Raw genomic sequence first — 21,602 nt, 5'->3', positions numbered from 1 at the left:
CAGCTTTAGCTGTGTAAATGTTAAACATCTAAAGTAATCGCCTATGGCCCAGCACAGTCATCAGGGAAGCATCCAGTGGCTCAACCACAGGCTGCAGTGCCATTTTGGAGATCCTAGGTCATCTCACCTGGCCTCCACCTGCTGCTCCAGGCCAGAGGTCTCCTCTAGAGCCTGGGTCCTATCTTGCCAGCCCCAACAGATGCCACAGACTCCACAGGGTGTCTCTGTTGACACCCTTTGGCAACTGAATCATACCCCACAGATTCAAATTAGACAGGACCCCAGCAACTCTATTACACAAACTACATAGCTTGCTACATTTAGGAACTAAATCCCACTCTGCGACAAAAGCTGCAGAGTTCCGGAGCATTCACCTACAGATCTATAGATTTGCTTGTCATTTGTTTTGTAACTGCACATAGTTAACTAACAACACAGGTAACGGTGGGTGGGATTTAGCTCCAGGTTGTAGGCATCTAAAATTAGGTATGGAGAACTACAACTTCATCCAGATGGCCTCTGTTAGGCATCTGCTGCCATCAGACTTCCCTACCCCAAATGGTTTCCAGCTCCCTGTTCAGCTTTTGACGTACAGATGTCTACAGATGCCTCAGTTTAGGTGTCTTAATCTGGAGTCCAAATCTAACCCAAATTGTAAAGCAAAAGATAAAGGGGCCCAAATGCTTTTCATCAACACCTCTTTACCCTTCTGTGCATGAACTACGTAGTGAAAAGATGATGTCTGTCGCTTTACTATCTGCTGAAAGTTTGTTTGATATTGCTAAATAAATCAGGTAAGATTTTTGCTGAATCATTTTGCTTGCATAAACTATACCAGAAGTACACAAACTAGTCTTTGTGATTCGATCACCACTATCTTCAGGAAATGTCATGTTTAGTCATTATGGTATGACATTCAGTCATTAAAAGAATCATTTGGTCAGTAAAATCAACTAATATAATTTTGAGCAATAAAAAAAAAAAAACTGAGCTTATAAAAATAAACAAACCAAGAGCCAACTCTTCAGCTGCTGAAAACTTTATTCATTGTTACTTCATATGCCTGAACTGTGAAGATTTGTACAAAAAAGATCCCCATATGGTTTTACTGATGTGAAAACTGCAGTTTCATGAATTTTAAACATTTTATTGTAAATATGAAGAGGGGGAGTAAAACTGCAAATGAATCTACTGAAAGCACTTAACCTTTGGGAGATTATGTCATTATCGTTGCAATGAGGATTGCCTAAGACCTCAAAAATTTTTTAGAAATGCAAATTTTATTCAAACCTTTCTGCAGAAATATGTCCCATTTCAAGGAGAACCTCACTGAGAAGTGAACTTCAGTTCAAACACTTGCTGTTTCATCCACAAAAAAAAGTAAAATCAGTTCTTACGGGATAGAGGACTGTCTGTCTCCTCCACCTAGTGGGAACGCACCAAAGAGCAGGCTACTGAGAGAAAAAGAAGGGATTATAAAAACACAGGCTCAAACTGCCTGTATAAGCAAAATTAAAAAATAAAATACTTGTTCTCTGCAGCAACCCCAGCTGCGACAAAGAATGCAGGACTATGAAGAGACAAACATTTGACTGGAATGTCAGAAGCAAAAGCCTTCAGCAGATAAACGAAGTCCATCAGCACGTGGAAGGTGTGTGCAGATAACACGGCTCGCAGCGCTAGATCCCATGAAAAGCTGAGTGGCTTTTGCAAGATGCTATGTGAGGGCACCCGGCACTGAGGAGTGGGAACCATGAAGCCCCCCAACAGCATCTTGCAGATTTAGGTCCCTAATGCAATACAAAGTATATTTGCTCCAGTTAGCAACCTGAGAACATTCTTTGGCTTTTTCCCCCAAGCATTTGCTGTTAAGTTAATTAAGCATTTAAAAATAACAGTCTCTCACTTCCCAGAGACTCCACATAAATATTACTCTGTCTTCTTCATAGGGCCAGATTTTCTGCAAGGGTAAATCAATACAGTTTCACTGATTGAAGATCTGGCCTTAAAAAGTCTATCTGGTGCATTAAAACCAGCGCAGCATGACATGCGCCTTGGCAGTAGAACAGTTCTCCAGATTAATATTTGAAGAAAACTTTGGCAGTAAAATAAAAGCTCTGTGTTGAAACGCTGCCATTTTTTTAATCAGTGCTGACCACCACAGATTCGTCTCTTGTGAACTGCACGGTTACAACCGGCGTTTGGCTGTCGTTTTCCTCAAGCTTCAGCCCAGCGTTGTCCAAGCCGGTGCTGCGCGGCTGCGGCATGGCAGTGGGCTCTGCAGTCTGAGTCGGAGTGGAGCAGTACAAGATGAAGCCCACCATGATGATGACGAAGGACAGGATATAAAGACCTGAAAACTAGCAGAGGAAAAAAAGCGCGTTAAGTCTTGTCTGATGCAGAAACACGCAAATGCAGCCTTGTTTTAAGAAGGCAAAAGCCACCCTCCCTGTTAAAAGTATTTTAATAAGGATTACCACCACACTCTGCATTCACGTCTGGAAAACAAACATGAGCAGCTCTAGTCACTGATAGATTCGAGCTGCTGTTTTTCTCTGCAACTCCACCTTAAAACTGTTGGGCAAAGAATATATATAGGAATCCTAATAGATAGAACAAATGTGGTGACACCTAAGGACAGTTGTTCACACAAGTGAATGCTGGAACACTGTTCCCCTCAGAGAGTATTTTTTCAACACAGACAAATATTTCACGTCCTGGCAAGAGATGGATCTCTCCCTCCTACTGCAAGTCACCAGAGCAGTTGGTTCTCTGCACAACTGTTAACCAACTGCAGGGCCAAGTAACTGTTATCACTGGTCCAAAATTGGTTTGTTCCCTACACCCAGCAAGTTCTTGAAGAGATGCAGACTGTGGTGCCTTTTACAGGGTGGGCATCTCTGCTCCCTACTGGAAATGAGCAGTGAGTGGTGTGAGGTGAGGATATGAACTGCTGAGGAACATCAGGCATTTGGATCACTATCAACTTGACTGTTGAAAGTCTAACAATTGCCAAGATCCACCCACCTTGAAAGAAAAATAAATGCTTACTTCATAACATCAAATTCAATAGCACAAAGTGCTCAAGTTATGCACAGCCAAGAACACTTTCTCAGCAAGTTTGGTAAAATCTTCTGTATTGTCTTTGCCAAACCACAGATTAAGGAGTAGGATGACGGACATAGTGCATCTTACATCTTACTGTCACGCCAATGGAAGCAGTATCTTTACCCAGACTGTGGGGTGACAGCCTGAATTCTCAACACAGTCTGAGAAATTCCAAAATATACCCAAATCTCCTTAGCTTCTTTAGATTTCTTTGAAAAATACGTTCTGGTTTGTCAAGCAGCTGAGCTGGATGAAGTGAATGGAGCTGGAATGGCACTGGACTCTGATCCAAAACCACCTGAGGCATCCACAATTAAGGCACTGCAATTCCTAGCTGGTAGTCACTTGGCCTGGAAACCTTTGGAAGGCACTGTGCAAAAGCAAAAGCAGGCTGAAGCAGCCTGGCCTTCTGATATCTGATGCTGAATCCTGAGGCTGCTCAGAATTAACTCATCTCTGAGAGGATTCTGATTTTACTCTGTGCAGCATATATCCCTTTATTCAATACCAAGCCTGACGTGTAGTTGAGGTGTTACTGAAGGAGTGCAACTCCATCTAGTGTCTGTATTTGCAGTTTACTCTTCCTGAAGGAGTTTATACAACAGAAATGCTTGGAGACCTTCTTTAATATCTCTTGAGGGATTGCAGATATCTGTATATAATGAGCTCATTAGGAACAAGCACAGAAAAGATTAGCAGTGGAGTAAAAGGAAAAAAAAAAGAGCCTATCTCTTAAAAAGAGAGATGCAAAATTCACATTCCACCTTAAATGGATTTAGTTGGGCTGAAAAGTTGACGGTGTCAATAAACACTGTGCTCAAGTCAAAAACTCAAATTCCTGGGCTCAGCCTCTGCTGTAGCCACTATACTTTTCTGCAGCTTCTGTTTCACAGCAGGCTCAGACACCAGGAGCTCAGAGCTCTCCACACCTCATTCAAGCCTGCAGCCCAGTCAAGGCTTGAGTGGTTCACTGTGAAATATCATCTGGTAATGGGGAAAATCTTTCTTTATTGGATAGTTTGATTCATTGCATTTTAATTTGTAGATTTCTGTGTCCAGCATGTTTTCTAATCCATGAGGTGCCCTGCCTGGTGCCTTTGCCCCACAGGGAAAAAAAAAACTAACTTGAACTTTCTGCTGTGAAGTGTTATGTTAAAAGCCCTGCCAAAATCAGCCTCCATCATTGCTTGGTTCCTAAACCATCTCAGACGCTCTGACAACAGAAGATGTGGCATTCTTTTACTCCCTTTTTTGGGTGTTTTGTTGTTTCTAACCACAGATGCAATTTCATGTTAACATGTACTTGAAATTCTCTCATGCTACATCCCCAGAGTCTTCTCTAATTCATTTTTCCTTTTTGCCACCCTGTAGCTAATAATGGAAAGATCTGTTCCCAGGAAAACCTCTTCCCCAAATAAGCTAAAAATCCTACAGTTTATTGTGTCCCTTCCAAAGCTCTTGCTTACTTCTTCCTCTTTTCTATTCTGAATATAGATTTATAATGTATAAGGTGCAGTCTAGTCAGAGGTGTCCCCAGGGGTCAGTAGTGGGTCCGGTCTTGTTCAACTTCATCATGAGTGGCATGGATGAAGGGTCAGAGTGCACCCTCAGCCAGGTTGCTGATGACACAAAACTGGGAAGGGTGGTCGATAGCCCAGAGGGCTGTGCTGCCATTCAGAGGCCTGGACAGGCTGGAGGTTTGGGTGAAGAGGAACCTCTTGAAGTTCAACAAAGAGAAGGGCCCTTCAGCCAGGGAGGAATAACCCCAAGCACCAGTACAGGCTGGGGGCTGACCTACTGGAGAGCAGCTCTGCACAGAGGGGCCTGGGGGTCCTGGTGGGCAGCACGCTGACTGGGAGGCAGCAATGTGCCCCTGTGGCCAAGAAGGCCAACGGGATCCTGGGCTGCATTCGGAAGAGTGTTGCCAGCAGGTCAAGGGAGGTGATCCTCCCGCTCTGCTCAGCCCTGGGGAGGCCACACCTCAAGTACTGCACCCAGCTCTGGGCTCCCCAGTACAAGGGGGACATGGACATGTCAAAGAGTCCAGTACAGAGCTACAGAAATGACTAGGGGACTGAAGCATCTCACATATGAGGAAAGTCTGAGAGAGCTGTGAGGGTGACAGAGCACTGTAACAGGTTGCCCAGAGAGGTTGTGGAGTCTCCTTCTCTGAAGATATTCAAAACCCTCCTGGATGCCATCCTGGCTACGTGCTTTAGGTGACCCTGCTTGAGCAGGGGGTTGGGCTAGATGATCCCCAGAGGTCCCTTCCAACCTCAGCCACTCCGTGATAATCACTTCTTCAGTTAAGCTATCTAATGCTGAAATACATGTTTGGAAGTGACTTAGAAAGGGTATTTTTAACATGTAAGTACAGTTCATCTCCTACATTCATTTTTAATGGATGCTTTGTAGTTTTTAGCAATTTGGAGCAAATTTTGGAACCCAAACAAGGAGGAAAGATGAGCCAGGAGTCTCCTGAAAATGAAAATCTAGCTGTCATTGGGTCCTACCATTACCAGACCTCTCTGCCACAAAATAAATTGGCCTTCATCATCAGAAACAAGTCTAACATAAAAGCTTCTGACTCTCTAGAATGCTGTAGAGAAAGTAACCACGTGGAATAACACAAATTAAGTGTCTCAAGCAAAGTTCACAGGCTTCTCACTGAGCCCCTTCAGTCACTGAGCAACTGACTTGACTTCTCCAGCTGCTGTAACGAGCTACGTTCTCACAAGTGATTCTGGATGGAAAGCATAAGGCGGGATGAAATGTTTTAGCACTGTCATTTAGCTTGTATAGGCACTACAAAAAGTATTTTAGGAAGCAGTAAAAGTAATTGCCTTTTGGAAAGCATAAGGAACATATTTATCTGCGTTTTTTTAGTTCTTTTAGTCACTACTAAGCAGCAGTACTGAGAGAGCTCAAGTCTTCTCCTGAGACGTTTGTCGTACTGAACACATGAAATTTACAAAAGAAAACTATGATTTCTGTAAATCACACTAAACTGCTACTCTTTCAGGACAGTTAGATTCAAATCCTCCCTTTGGACGCTCAGAGAGATGAACCAAATCTAAAGTACAGCTCCACACAGGGAGTACAGCAAGAACTCCTCCATTTACCTCAGGAAATTATTTACTATCTCTCAACTAATGTATTCCACGAAGTGTAAAATTGTTTTAAAAAATCATTAACTGCCTAATGGTGCACCATGAGGTGATTAACTATGAGTCCTGACTGACATCTGTCAATGACAACTCGTACAAGCTGTAGAAATTCACAAGTGCAAACAATTGTTCAGGTGCTCTTCAAGTGCTCTATCTATAATTCTGGAGTAAAAACTTACTGTAAGCTATAGTGAGAGAAAGAAGTGACTTACTTTGTAGTAAAACAGGAAAAGTCCAAAGAAAAGGCTGTAGAGGTCCGCAGTCAGAATGCCCAAGTTGACCGAGGTCGCACTCGTAACTTTAATCACTACTGGCATGAAGCTGTACAGCCCAAACATACACAGGGCAAACACTGCAAACAGTAACGCTGAAAAATAAGATGACAATTGACTCCTAAGGGGTGGAATAATGAGTTTAAAGAACACTGATATTCTTCAGATGTGTCAAAACTATCTATGTTCATCTTTCAGGATAAGGTCTCCGAAAAGATACGGAAATGTAAATTTAAGAAAAACACAGCAAAAATACTTCTCTTCCAAAACTACCCTGTACTGCAGAAATGACTGTCTATACAAGATCGTTCTTTCCTAGCTAACATGACAGCTGACTGAAGAAATTTAGATCCATATTTCTTAATAACGTACAGTTCTGAGATCTAAATGTGTCACAGATCCCATTTTCCCAGTATCTCATCTAGGAAGGACGAGAGAAAAATATTCTTGCAGTGTTCCAACACCAAACACGTTTGTGATTAAAGGGGGTTGATTTTTGCAATTTATTTTGAAAAATGGTTTCATGCTATATGTAAAATGCAAAATCTGAGCTCAAAGTTCTAATGTTCGACCCTGCACTCCTTATGTCTTTGTTGAACTGCAAAGTTTGCAGAAAATAAATGTGCAACAATATGAATGTTACTTAATAACTAGAGAAAGGAAATGAAAACCCCAGCATTTCAAGTCTAAACGATCATCATATTTCCAGTGTTCTGTAAAAATGCACATCATTTTGCCTTACACATACCTATTTTCCAGTTCCATTGAATTCTCATTATATCCCTATGTTCCACAATGGCTCTAGAGTTAGAGAAAAGATATAATAAAAAAAGAAAAAAAAACACAGATTATATTGTATTCAAATAGAGAATTTAATTAACAGAATATACAAGAAACATTTTGATTTGTAATCCCTTAATTTTTGTTTGAAATGTTATTGAATGGCACTAACTCCAGCCTCTAACAAGCATGAGGAAAGACTTGAAAATTAAAGTGCCTGAAAGTCAAGAGCACTTTTATTGAATTCTTATGCCTTCTTCCCAGGCCTTTTCATCCTTCAGATTCATTTTTTATGTGAAATATAATTTGAGGAAATTATTAACTCTAATGATGAGAAATGAGGAACATAAAATTCATTAGATAGGCTTAAGTGTATGTGGTCTGTTCCTCTAAGGTGGTTATTTGTAAAAGTATACATGGCTTCATTTGAAACTGAAGTTTAATATGGAAGACCTCCTGCTAATGATTATCTCCTAAAACTATCCACTGAGAAAAGCCATTAAGAAACACATTCCCGCAAGCAGTCCTCAGCGCACTGCATGGCCTCACGAAGGTCAACAAATCGAAAATAAAGCCAAGTATCACTTGTATTCAACTGTAGGATTTGAGCTTTACAATTGCTGTAATAAGAGCAGTGCAAACCAAAAGGATATAAAATGGATGCTGATCAGCAACAAAAATAAAATTCAAATAGAAGGACTCCAATATAGCCCAAATGCAGAGGCAACAAAGAATTAACAACAACAAAATTTCATTGAAGACAAGCAATCATCTGTAGAATATTCTTAATTAGTTTTAAAATAAATATTAGATCCTTACAGCTGTAGACCGCTGATAATAGTCCCAAACAAGCCCACCATTCCTAGAAACTCCACTCTGCTCAGATTTTTCACAATGTATTCCTCACTCACATTAGATATGGCATACAAAGAAGCACCCAGAAGAACTAAGACATCTCCAATCACCACGTCACTTCCTGTACAGAAATATTAATCCACAATAAGGGTAATGCTGCAAACACTTTTGTTTTAAAAAACTTTCCTTAAATAGACAAGCAAATTTATCTCTAGCATTTCTATTTTCCTTGCGCTTTTCAGGGTAGGGGGAAGGAAGCATCTGTGTGCAGGCAAGTTGCTGGCTAACTGCTCGCATCCCCCTGCACAGTCTGGAAGGAGCTGAACTTGGCATTTAAATCACATCCTGACCAAGCTGCTGTGTAGGTCCAGGTCTGCTTCTGCTGACATTAGGCGCTGTCGGAACTGCAAAGTCCAGGTCAGAGATGCTCTCTGCCTTTTCTCAACATCATCCCGCCTTTTGCCATAAGGCAAAAATCCATCTATTGATTTCAGCAGGACCTGGACTGAGCTTCAAGCTTACGACAGATCTTAAGTGGGCGCTGCAGACAGGTGGTATCAGGTGTCACGCTGTGCTATGTGCATACTGGGCAAATGGGACTCCCTGTAATACAATCGGTCATCAAGCAAATGCCGTTATGCATCAGCTGAACAGCAAGGCAATTGCTGTTGTTTAAATCCTTGAATTGATTTAAAATTTCCTTCCCTGAGCCAGCTGGCAATCACTGCAGATATGTCTGGAATATGAGGGTAAGCAATAGTAAGGACATGCAGGTCAGTGAGTTGTGCACAACGGGTCTAAAGTGTAAGGGAAAGAGCATTTTTCTCCCTTAGGGCCAAGAGGTTTGTAGCACACAGCATCACAGCTAAACCTCAGTTTGACTTTCTACCTTACTTACAGCTGTGACCCCAACAGGCTTAGCTTTACACTGCCTGATGAAGGCAATGCTACTTTCCTGTCCCTCTGAAATTTGCCTTGCCTCATACCCTCTGGCTCTGGAAATTCTCAATTCTTATTCAAGGTAAGATCACTGGGATTCTGGGCATCCTTCCTCCCGGCTCCTCTTGCTCTCATGCCATAGGACAGCACTTTCCAGGCTGGGGACCTTGGGGACACAGGGACTATTTCTGCTGGGTGTGCCAAAGACAACCAGAGAAGTGAGCCTGTTGGTAAGTAGCTTCTGGATTGCTATTTGTGCTCAGAGAACACTGCCCACCAGCAAAGTCTGAAGCATCTTTTATCAGACCCCGTCATACGTAAAATGAACAAGCTTTCAGGAAAAAGGCCTTTCATCAGGTTTCATCAACAGCAGCAAAATTTAAGCTTAACATGAGTGTTTCCCTTTTAAGGTGGAAGAAATAATCCAAAACCACAAGCAAACAAAATTTCTCAGCTCTCTATAAAACCAACGTCTCCTCAGCCACTATCTTCTTGAAGAAGAAATACAAATAGCAGTGTGTCTTCTCCTTTTCTTAAAATAAAACTATATCCTTTCCCCCTGCATTTGCCTCTCTTTCTCCTTTGCAAGTTGGACAATCATAGAAACTGTGACCCCACTTTTCCCCCACGTGATAAGCAATTCCTTACCTTCACTGTCTTGCCTCCCTGCCAAAATGTCTGCACCCACCATTGTTCCTACACCCAGCAAGCAGACGGCAACTGCGATAAAATGGATCAGTCGGTATCTTGCACGGAGAATGAACCAGGACAAAGCCATCAGCACAGGGATCCCGAAACAATCCAGTAGCTGTGAGCACAGAGAAATGAGTTTCACTAGAAGCCTATCCCAAATGTGGATTTCACTATCCTGAAAGCAAACGTTCAGGAGTTTATCTTCCAGCATCACCAGATGTTACTGAAAACCACACACAAAAAAAAAAAAAAAACAACAAACGTGGATTCGTTTAAATGCAGGAGGGGTCTGACCAACATTTTAACATGAAAAGTACATTGAGAGCAAAGGGGTCTTGGGGAGGGGGAGAGGAGGCACTGTTCCCTCTCTCACTGACCTAGAAACTCTTCCAGTGATGGATCTCATCAATCTTAGCAGCTTCACAAATTAATGCTAGGACGTTGCACTGAAACCACGCTGCTTCCCGTGACACCAATACGAGGAGGTGGCTCACCCACACCAATCTGGGCCTGCTAACGGATACAGCTGATCTGATTTTACAGCAAAGTGAGTAAGGCAAAAATCAGACCCTGCAGTTTTGTTAATTTTTTTTTCTTCAAGTGGATCCTACTGAAAAAGCATTGGTACATGTGCTGGGAGCCACGTGCTAAATTGGTGGAAGGAAAACAGGATGGGAAGAAGAGGTTTTCCAAGCCATCTTCACAATCTTCCGGCTTCTCAAAGTCATGTACAATCCACCAATGTTTTTTCAGCCCACCTCAGCCAGAAGCAGGTAACTGGAATTTATCCGTGCCACGGCAGCAAAGACACACAAGGCAGCTGGAGTTCAGAAGCACTTCAGATGTGTTTGCAGACGTTGCCCTGAGCAGATTTAACAGCCAAAGTTCAAGGATGTCTGCACTCCATGACAAACACTGACACTGACTTCTTTCCTTTCTTCATTACCTCCTCCCTGTGTGTTCCTCAAATCTTACATATCTTTGCCTTGCTGTAAGCCTCACCCACGTTATGGGGAAAAAATAAAAATCAAAAATCAGCTAACCACTTAACACAGAAAAATAAGTAGCAGCATAAAACGGACTTAATGTTCTATAATAACCAAATAACACCAAGAACATTGAGCTAATCATAATTGGTTCAATATTTAATTCGACAAAATAGATTTTGTTTCCAAATTTGTCTAGGGCAAAAAGAGGTGGATTTTCTGAGTACCATATAGAAGGGACCAGGCTATAGCAGACCAGATAGTCAGCCTTCCAAAGACTGCTCACAAATTACTCTTAAATGTCAACCCTTAAAACCTGGCCTCCTGAAGTCAATACAACGTGTTAGGTTCAGGTCTCTAGGACTGTGGCAGAAGCGTTACAAATCAAGGTAAGAGCCCCCAGTCCTTCCGTAATGTTCCTGTCAAACTTCTGCCAGCTTCTACCCACCACCACGGTCTTCTACTTCTGTTAGTTCAGCCATCACCCACAAGGGTTACATCCAAACTTTCTTAAGTCTGTTTTTACATCTGTAACTACAAATATTAAAGCCTTACCAGCACAGCATTAAGGGGGATGTTACAGATTAAATCCTAATGGTTCTCTCTAATCCTTCCATTTATTTGTCTTTGTTTCTTGGATTGTCTCCAGCTTGTTCAGCTTCGGAAGTCTGTGTAAAAGCACAGGTACTTGCCCAGGCTGTATTATCAGACATTAGAAGCACACAAGTCATAACACATGACACCGTGTATTTCAATACAACTTTGTTCTATCAAAAAAGTATCGTGCTGTGAGTTTCTATCCATCAGCCTTCTTCTCTACCTCACCTTTTGTCTGGGTTCAAAAAAAAACCACCAAAACAACAAAAACTTCTAAGACGTCCTCCGAATTTGGCTGTTTTAACAAGTATCAAGAAGTGTCGATTTATCTGTTTCAGCAACATGTATGATTTAGCTCTCATAACTCTGTTTTTTCACCTCTGGTCAGAAGCAGTTCTGTCCTGAATACAGAGCTGTATTTGAAAGCACTGAGTCTTAACCAAAGATCTCTGGTGTGAAGTTGTAATCATGGAAATGAAGAAATATTACAAAAATAAAGGAGCAAAATGTTTACCCCCCTCATAGTAGACACCTCTTCTGTTAATAAGTAAGCTTTCGCTTCTCCATTTACTGAGTTGTTACCATGCAGCTTTCTAACCTCCAAGCAGTTTTTCAACCCAAACAGAAAGAGCGGAAGAAAAAAACCTTCAGTAAAAAAAATACTTAATTAGGATGTAAGGAAGTAGTAGATAATGTCCTCTTTCAGTAACACCAGATGGGGAATTGCTGCATCCAGACCAATAACATGCTGTAGAGCTACAGCATCCTGGTTAGTGGACTAGCAGCCAGGACATGCAGGCACCAAATGATGAAGAACACACGCTGGTAATCTGTTGCAGGGGACAATTACCCCCAATTACAGCCAAAAAAATCTGATTTCCAACTACTGGGTCTTGACTTCCCTTCATCTACTACGTTACTAAGCTCTTTGGTGGAAAATGCTCTCTTCTGTACAGGATCAAGATCAAAGAAGTGCAAAGCAGATGCAACATCGCAATGAATCGTGTCAATGGAACCAATTAAAAGAATGAAGTTTATTTATTCCAGCTTCATGACACTTACGGCAGTACCGCAGTTCTGATTACTATTGCCAGTAGAGCCTCACCAAACTCTCATCTTCCTCAATCCTAGCCTGTATCTTTACACGGGGGGGGGGGGGGGGGGGGGAAAGATAACCTGTTGATTTGATTTACAAGTGTTTTGCCTTAAGCCAGGCTTTGGCCACACTGTTTATAGGAAGGTTTTAAAGGTAGGGTGAGTAAATTATTAAAAGACGTTTTAATACGCGGTTAATCAATTATCACAGATTGCTGGAGGTTGCTGGTTTGTTGTAACTGCCAGCTCCAGACAGCTTTGAGAGCACTAAAGCTCACCGGCTCCCGCTGCTCACTTCCCCACATGCTTTCCAAAGGGCAGCCTCCAGCTGAGCCCCAGGGGCTCACCCCGCAGTTTCTCCTGTTGAGGTTCAGACTCTTGCACAAGCTATTCTGCCTACAAAATTTCCCATCTGAATTATCAACGGAGAAAATGCTAATCGTGCCTCATAACGTGCTGAAAACATGAAGCCACAGCTGCACTGCTCGCTTTTTGCTGTGAAATATGTGGTCAAACAACAGCACAGTCAGGTCCTGCCTCCAGCCAGGAGCACACCAGCACTGAGGAAGTCTCAGCCACAGCCCTACAAAAGGAGTTGCGGCTGAGACCAAAGTCTTTCTCTGTATTTACAGAGCAGAGAGCTGCCATCCTGATGTTATCTCTGCAAAAATCTCCCAAACCCCTCCTTGCAATGCTAGCTTTTGATGACTAAAGAAAACCTTTTTTCTTTCCCTGTGTTTACGTGAAAATACATGGAAGTTCCTTGCTGAGCGGAAACTTATCTTTGAAGAAAACCACTGGGCTGAGCTGAAGTTCCAGCCCGCCAGCATTTTCACAGTGATCTCACTGTATTCAGGAAGGTTTCACATACTCCTGCTTTGCTCTTTCACTCCCTGGGCATCCATTTACAGCTGCTACTAAGGCCAGAAGCTCTGAACCACAGATTCTAATGTAACTGCTGAACTGCTTGCTGCTGACAGATAGCCAAAGCCTTGTACTGGAGCAAATCACGGGCTTTTTCTGTCCTGAATCTTGTTTCTGACAGTGCTGAGAACCTGAGAACTCCAGAAAACGTGCAAGAAACCTGGCTGCAACTGGCAGTTGCAGCAAATTCACAGTTACTGAACTGGCACTGGAAGCATCAGTCTGGAGACTATCACAAGCAAAAAAGGTTCAGCAAATGCTTGAATTTGGCAATTGAACTCGATGACCCACTGTACCTATTCTTTCTTTATTTCCGTGAAAGAAGTCATGGGAACAGCTTTATTACTGCTGAGAATTTGGATCAAAGTCCTGTCTTTTCCAGCAGTAAAGTACGTGATCAAACAGTGTCTCAATTATCAGCTTAGCTTAGTCTTGAGACTGAAACATGTCATTCTTTAGACTAATTTCTGAGGCATTATTTGTAAGTAAATTGAAGGCTCAATGAGCCATAACACTTAATTACACAGTGGAAATGTGACAATAATAACCCACAAGGAACATTACTGCTCTTGTAACAGTGCAAGAAAAAGTTACTGCAGCTCTCTAAAAGGAGCCCAGACCACAGGAGTTTATTGCTTTACAGGTAAATCTTTTAAATATTAACCCTTGTTACTTTGAACACTTACTTTTACTCTGTAAAACTGATACCTAAACACTCTTTTTCACTGAACAGCTAATTCTGTATCACACCTTATGCCTTTATTCAGGTAAACGGGGCCATGATCCAAGCCACAGACCCACCATCGGTAACAGCAGCCATAGGCTGGCACAGCTCCATCGCCCTCTACTCTTGCTGCCGCGCTGTCCCCTCCTTGTCCCAGCAGAAGCAACTGATGTCCATGCAGGGTAAGAAAAACTGCACCCTTGGTCCTCCTGCTGTTTCAGGACAGGAGACGTGTCCTGGTGCAGTGATGCAGCACCGAGCACTGGCACCGCAAGGGACGTTACTGTTAACTGGCACTTTGGGTGCCCAGCACACTTCCCTCCCATCTCTCACACAGAGGGGGCTGAAGTGCCACATCTGAACGCGTTGCTGCATGGTCAGAAACACCAGCTAACTTCCAGTATATCCTCACATGTGGGATTACATCGCACAAAGCCTCCCACTGCTTCTAGGACTAGGTAGGAGATCCACTTCGCCTCCATCAGCAAGAACCCGAGCTGAGTCAGTGTTATCCGGTCCTAAATCTTTATTTTGTCTCATGAAAACAAAAACAAAACAAAACAAAAAAACCACCTTAGTGGCTGTCAGCAAACTCTTAGAAGTGCTTTCTATCAAAATAATTAGAGTTCAACTCAAGAGCTGGCACTGGGTAATACCAGCCAATTTTCCCAGCTTCCTGGAAATGTTATTCATGAGGCAGGATGCTCTTCTTTGTACTGCAGAGAAAATAGATATTGAAAAGCTTTTTCAGGCTTAAATAGCTTCCCTATCTGTCCTACGAATCTCATTTCGGAAACAAGACCAAAACTGTAATCAAAGCAGCAGTCCAAATAGAGACTGGTCCTTACCTGCACGCTTGTGAGGGTCGTGTATTGGTAGGCTTTCACAATCGTGTAATTGGCTTCGACATCAGCCAGTCCCAAAAACAGGTACTTCCACCACCTCTGCTTCAAAATTTTAAGAAGACTGTCATCGCCTGTTTAGAAGGAAGCAGCAATCAACATGTTTCCTTGCATGGAAAGGAAGGAAACTTGCTTTTTAGAAGCCTAAGTAATACTGAGGTGTTCAGTTTGGATTGCCCCTGGTTAAGAAAGGTACAACTACAGCAAAATGTAGCCTGGGAAAAAACAATACAAATAGTGAAAAGCACAGAAATCCTTCCATGTGAAAAGAAAAAAAAATTAGGAATGCTTAAAGAGTAAATTAATAATATAGGAACAATATTAAATAGCCTCTGGTTAAAAAAAAAGTAAAACAATGCCTTTCTCCTAATATAATACAGGACTTAAAACCAAAGAGAACAATTTTAAACAGATATGAAGTGAAATCTAATTAACTGCACATTTAACCTACGAAATTCATCCCCATGTGTTATTATAAGGCAGGAATTTCAGCAGGATCTTTAAAAAAAGAGGACAGATATCGAGTAAGTTCTTTAGTTTCAAAATCTGAAAGGAAAATGTAGAAGAGAAAGAAAAACAAAAGCAGCATAATCTCCCGTCCCATATTTCACATACCAGTCCTAAATGCCAGTATTGTTGTATAAACTAGAAGAAGCAAAAAATAGTTGATAAAACTTTGCAACATGGGAGTGTTCACTTGGTACTGTTCCGCTAGGTACTGGCTTGTAACAGCAGTCCCACAGATAAACAAGGAGAGCATCTGGCCCAGAAGGATGGTTTTCAGAATATGCCTGTAAATATAAAAGACAACACAGTAAGCTTAGAACCAAATGTTCAAGCTGGTTTTGAGGATGTTTGGTTATTGTACAGGGAAAAAGCTGGTTTTTAGATTGGCAATTCTTTTTTCACTGCCTATCAGTGTTCCTCCATTTCAGCAGCAAGCGGTGCTCTGTCTACACAGATCTCATCCAACCTCAGGACAGCCAGTAAGAACAGGTGAGGCCAGCCCGACCCAGCAGTAACAGAAACTGCAAAACATTTGCAAGGATCTGCACGCAGCTCAGCCGGGCAGACTCAGCCCAGCGAGAGGATCTATTCTCATCATGAGAGATTTTGATAAGCGCAGCCTGAGTTACGCCCTCTGTCCTTTTTGCTATATTCTGTTACATTCTGGTATAGCTGAGGATGCAGTTAAGAGCATATTTTGGCCACAGATCACATTAGCTTTTATTGTGACTTCTAAGTCACAGAATCACAGAATCATCTAGGTTGGAAGAGACCTCCAAGATCGCCAAGTCCAACCCCTGACCTAACACTAACAAGTCCTCCACTAAACCATATCACCACCTCATGCTCTTCTAGCAGCGATTCTTCGCTTAATATAAAGTGGCCTTGGACTATTCCAGATGTTCCCAGACGAATAAAAGCACGCAAAGACCGCTGTGTATCCTGTGGTGAGGCTGGCTTTCCTGCCACTGGAGCTATGCAGTCGTGCCACCCTGGTCCCCGCCTGCCTTCTCACAGATGCTGTCCAGCAAGGTTGGCTCGATGCTGCGCTGCCTGCGTGGGTCTGCACAAGTTCACATTTAATTTGTTTACTCTGAAGACTACCGATGACAATTTAACTGCCTGCACAACTGATTCATTTGTTGCTACAGAGTAATTGAGCAAGGAAAGAGCATCCCACTAGGATTTTGCACCTATCCTGTGCCCACAGCTCTCCACTGATAATTTCCAAGTCACTCCCGCGTGCCAGACACACCACGGGACAGACACTGGTTGTTTTTCCAACGCAGTAATTACCAGATGACCCAGCCACGATGTGCAATCCGGCTGCCAATGGCATCCGTAGGAAGGGTGTGTTCTGGGGTGCTAACGCCAACTCAAACCATGCAATCGATCCCTTCTTTTGGAAGGGACGCATCGTCTTTGCACGGGGTCAAATTCAGCTGCCTGCATTTCATTTTCAGTCCAGCCTGACACCAAGGCCCATCCCCCCTTAAAAATGCTGCTAAACACACTGCCGTCTCCAAATCCATTCTGATGAGACAGCAAATCCCTGAAGTCCATCAGTGCTGCACTTCCAAGAGACACGAGGCCCATGTTTTGCTACAGCTTGCCTTGAACATCCTAGCAACAGTGCACATCCACACTGCAAATATTCATGGATCTTGTGGCAACCTTTAAGATCCTATCCAGCCTGGTGTGAACGCCTCTTTCTGGCCCATGAAAGAACAAACATTCCCTTTTCCAGCATTTGGAAGGCTGAAGTAAGCAAGGGAAACCACGTTTCAGATAGAAATTCATCACGGCTACTTTGTGGCACAGCATTAACTGTGAATACTGCTGTAAAATGCACATAAAGCAGAAGGAGAGGTTGCTGGGAAAAAAAAAAAAAAAGCTTTGGAGCTATCCCATTTTTGTCATACTGGCTTTCTTTTCATTCTAGCAAGTACCATCTGGTGAACAAATTAGCAAAGACTGTGCACACATTCCAGCTAATCCTTCAGACCGATGCAGAAATGTCTCTTTACGTACACCTGAAGAATTCAGGCCATCAGGTGCCTTTAAGAAGATTTCTTAATTAAGAATTTCAGAGCCGAGACTACCTCTTCTCTCCAGCAGACACAAGCATGGCTCCCGGCTCTCCCTTTGCCAGCCCTGCAAACTCTGGCTCCTCTCGTAGGTGGTAAGAGGACAGAAGAGCCACTGAAATATCAAGGAAGAACTAAGGTGGTGAATGAGAGTAAGGGAAAATGGGGTTTCAGCAGCACAGGCAACACCACCCCGCAGGCAGCTGGCCTGTTTAACATGGGTTTCTGTGAAGCAGGTTTTTAAACATCCTGCCAAGCTATGCAAGAGGCAGCTTTGCTTCACCTAAACTATCGCACTCTCTTTACAGAAGAAGCCTGGACTCTACCTGCACGGTGTTTTGGCCAACTGGGTACTGACCAAGCTCTGGTGAGAGGCTGAGAGAAAATTTGCTGTCGTTCAAATTTGCTAAGCATTAATCAGCTTCAAAATGAGCTTCATTTATCAAAATCAAGGATGATCTGGTTGTCTCAGTGGAGCTGATCCTCAGTTTTCATAATAACTAAGTTTCTCCAGTTTCAAGTACCTAGGGAATTCTCTCTCTGTATTTTTGCAGGTGGGAAGAGAAGCAGGGCCAGAATCTGCAGGACTGTTTGCTCGGTGGTTACTGCACCAGCAAGCATTGCTATTTTGTTAATGTGTGCCCAGGCACTCCTACAGCGCTCGCTTCTGCAGTGCTGGGGGCTTCTGATAAGGCAGGCAGTCAGCCTCAGCCCGCCTTCTTTATTTTTCTCCATTTTAACTCAGGGATTTGTCTTTCCCCTCTCTGAACAGATTCAAAAACACTGAGATCAAATGAGGCAAATACGTACACTGATCACTGACAGTAGAAGTCCGTCCTCAGAAAACGTCCTAAGAACCCCAAAACACTCCATTTCTGGCAGCTTTCTCAGCCATGCATACAGCATGAGCCTCTTGCATGGATGCCACATGCCACGACGAGGTGCACACCTGCCAGGAAGCAGCAGCACTTTCTCCCCACTCCATCTATCCAGGTGCCAAAGCGAACTTCTTCCAAGTGGGACAGCCACAAGGTGCCTGCAGCGTGACGTGGCAGCGAGGCAGCGGTTTGACACAGTAAGGTTACTCATGTTAAACGCGTGCTCAAGTGCTTTACTTGAGATTTAGGAGCTCAGTGCTCACCAAATTCCAACAACAAATGAAAAAAACCTTTCCACAAAGTGTTCCTCTGCAAAAATTTGAGAGTAAACTAAATCCTATTGGTTTCATTTTGCAAGACAATTTCTCATGGGAAAAATGCTTGAGACATGCTTCCCTTCATTCTAGTATTGACATGACTATCGATTACTGTGATTCTTATTAATAATTCACCTTTTCTTAAAATATATTAACTTTTCCATGCCAGAAATTGGTCCTCTTTTCTTTTTTTGTTTGTTTTTAAATGCATTGGTAAGGACTAAACCACTTGAGACCCTGGTGACGCAAGGTAAGTGGTCTGAAATGGCCTTTTAGCTTTATAGCTTATTTTTTTGGTAGTATTTTTGTTTTGTTGTTGTATTTTTTTGAGGAGGGCGTTCTGGTCTTTTACTGCTTGGTACTTGGCTACTCAGTAATTACTTCTCCTCTCCCTTTAGACAGTGTATCTTATCTGACTATACCTGTAAGCAGCTCTGAGTCCTTCTTGGATTTGCAGAACATATGATGACTTCCCACAGAGGTCTGTAGGAGGCCAGCGCTGACCAAGCCTATTCAGTGTGCAGCTCTCAACATCATGAGAAAGCCAGAGTGGCTTTCTGTGGCTCCATGTGAAATGCAGAAGAAAAATACCCCAGGATACTAAAATATATTCAGAGTCTGTATCTGAGGAAGTCAAAGAAAATCTGTTAGGCCCACTGTTAACAGTTTTATTGGCTATTTTAATAAACCCTATAATTTTAATCTGATTTTTTTCCCCACTAAAACAAATACTGCTTTCCTTTCAGTAATTAAGATTTATTTATGCCAGCAGTTAAACAGTAACAGGTAACACTTGGCAACACTCTTTATGTAGACAGCTTACTCACATTTCAGCTTTAACTACTACTAACTACTACTGACCCCTTCCTGAACGAGGAAAACAAAAAGGAGACAGACTTTCATTTGAAGAATCTCACATTGCACACGAAAATGCAGGTTCAGACTGAAGCCATATTCAAATACGATGAGTAGATAGTTCAGGAGAGAAAAAGTTTTTTTCCAGAGTTAAACTTTTCAGTATTTCAACGCTCTATTTTGAAATCGAGGTCAATTTAATTCGTAAAAGGTAAGGAACTGGAGAGGTAAGGAACTGGAGGAAAAAAAAAAAAGGTTTTGCTTCAAGAACCAGAAAGTATACTTTCTATGTTTTTTCCCCCATGTATTTTAGCTTAAAAAAAAAAAAAACACAACAACAAAACAAACAGTCCAACTCATTTATTACATACAAGTATTAAACCTCCGTATACTCAGGCTTCTAAGAAATCTCAGGTGGCTGAGCCTCCAACCACCTGGAAAAAAAAATTAAAATTCAATTCAGTAACACAGAGAAGACCTTGAAGAAGTCAGCGAGAGCTACTTATTTTCTTTCAAGTACCAACAATAGACTCAGTACAGCCCTTTGGCAACATTTTGGCAAAACTACTAGCACAGGTGAGGTTACTGAGCAGCTCATTCCAGTCCTATCCTGCCTTTTGGGGCATTCCTAGCATGCAGGAGCAACTGGAAGATGAAAAACTTGTAACCAAGAACAGAAAGATGGGTTTTACCCTCTGGAATAGGTCTGTACCTGACCGCACACAGCCCCATGTCTTTCAGGTGTTAAGCGTGATGCTGGCAGGATAGCCAGCACCTCCTGTTTGTCAGCTGAGGGTACCTGATGCAGGACTTCACAGAGACTCACCTGGAACCCTAAAAAGGCTTTTAAACAGAGATCCCCTCCAGATGAAGGCCAGATCTGTGGGCAAGGGGTAGTTCTTGCGGGCTGGGCACAGGAGGAGGCAGTCTGTGCTCACTGAAGGCAGCCCTTGGCCAGCACACGAAGGCGTGCAGCACCTGCACGGCCCGTGGGCTTCTCCCCCCAGATTTTCTGTGCTTTACCAGTGCTGCCAGGGGATGTGACACACCTTCCTGGGGCTCTGTCCCAAGCTGATTCAAGGGACAAGGGGACGGGGGACCTTGGTCTTTGTGGACTCCGCACCCTCAGGTATTTTGTTCTCTCAGGTATTTCGTTCTATTACCTGCCTTCCCCACCCCCCTTTGCCACAACGCCAATAAAAAGAGGATAAAGAGAAAGACATAACACTAAACCAGACCTACCGAAACCAACCCAACAATCCCAGCGCATCCCGGACCCGCGCCACGCCGCTCCCAGCGCCGGGAGCTGCAGCACATCGCTCCCCCTCGGGCTTCCCTCAGCGGGGCTCCGCTCCCTGCTCCCTCCCCCAGGCTCGCCCTCGAAGACCCGCAGCCCTCCCCCGTTACCGAGGGGGCCGAGCGGCTCGGCGAGCGGCTCGGCGAGCAGCCCGGCTCCACGTGGAGGCCGGCGGCCGCCGACTCACCATGTGCACAGCTTGGCCCCGAGCAGCGCCAGCAGCCGGCGCCGAGGGGCAGCGGCGGCCTCTTGGGGCGCCTCAGCCCCGGCTTCGGCCTCGGCTCCAGCCCCGGCTTCGGCCTCGGCTCCAGCCCCGGCAGCCTCCATGCCGCGGCGCTGCCCCGCAGCCCTGTGCCCGCCGTGAGGGAAGGAGCTCCGGGGCGCTGCCTGCCGGTCCTGACCTAGCCCAGCCCGCTGGAGGCCGGGCCCAGCTTTGTGCCAGCCGAGGAGCCGCCCCCAGGCGGGGCACGGCTCGTCGTGAGGCGGGAGGCTTGCGGGGTTTCGTGCCTGTGTGGCGGTAGTGCCCGAGCTCTGCCTTCCTCCTGGTACAACAAAGTTACCCTAGAGACTTAGGTTTGAGTTGTTCCCCGATCTCTGCCACAGCTCCTCCAAGTCTCCG

The 21,602-nt window shown here is 43.7% G+C and overlaps 1 protein-coding gene across 2 annotated transcripts; it reads right to left on the bottom strand.

The window, feature by feature from the left end:
* Window positions 1–1,023: 1,023 nt before the first annotated feature.
* On the bottom strand, window positions 1,024–21,385 carry SLC35F2 (solute carrier family 35 member F2). Of its 2 annotated transcripts, XM_035542467.2 has the most exons (9): window positions 21,171–21,310; window positions 20,058–20,120; window positions 15,658–15,833; window positions 14,989–15,116; window positions 9,770–9,929; window positions 8,147–8,303; window positions 7,296–7,348; window positions 6,488–6,642; window positions 1,024–2,360 (listed from the first exon to the last, which is right to left on the bottom strand). In XM_035542467.2, exons 3-9 carry the CDS (start codon window positions 15,800–15,802, stop codon window positions 2,142–2,144), a joined length of 1,017 nt encoding a protein of 338 aa, XP_035398360.1. In that variant the 5' UTR covers window positions 15,803–15,833; window positions 20,058–20,120; window positions 21,171–21,310; the 3' UTR covers window positions 1,024–2,141. The 2 variants fall into 2 exon arrangements, with proteins under 2 accessions (XP_035398360.1, XP_035398359.1); XM_035542466.1 differs by lacking the exon at window positions 20,058–20,120 and having other exon boundaries at window positions 21,171–21,385.
* Window positions 21,386–21,602: the final 217 nt, after the last annotated feature.

Source organism: Cygnus atratus, chromosome 1 (genome assembly GCF_013377495.2).
Source record: "Cygnus atratus isolate AKBS03 ecotype Queensland, Australia chromosome 1, CAtr_DNAZoo_HiC_assembly, whole genome shotgun sequence".
In the NCBI taxonomy this organism is placed as follows: domain Eukaryota; kingdom Metazoa; phylum Chordata; class Aves; order Anseriformes; family Anatidae; genus Cygnus; species Cygnus atratus.
The sequence above is the reverse complement of the archived record's forward strand: the minus strand, read 5'-3'. Positions and strand labels throughout refer to the sequence as shown.

Coding starts and splice junctions, on each gene's coding strand:
- SLC35F2 (XM_035542466.1), bottom strand. CDS start 21,310: ATGGAGGCTGCCGGGGCTGGAGCCGAGGCCGAAGCCGGGGCTGGAGCC. Junction 15,834..21,170: donor GGGGCCAAGCTGTGCACATG/GTGAGTCGGCGG, acceptor TTATATTTACAG/GCATATTCTGAAAACCATCC. Junction 2,361..6,487: donor TTTTCCTGTTTTACTACAAA/GTAAGTCACTTC, acceptor TTCCTCTGCTAG/TTTTCAGGTCTTTATATCCT.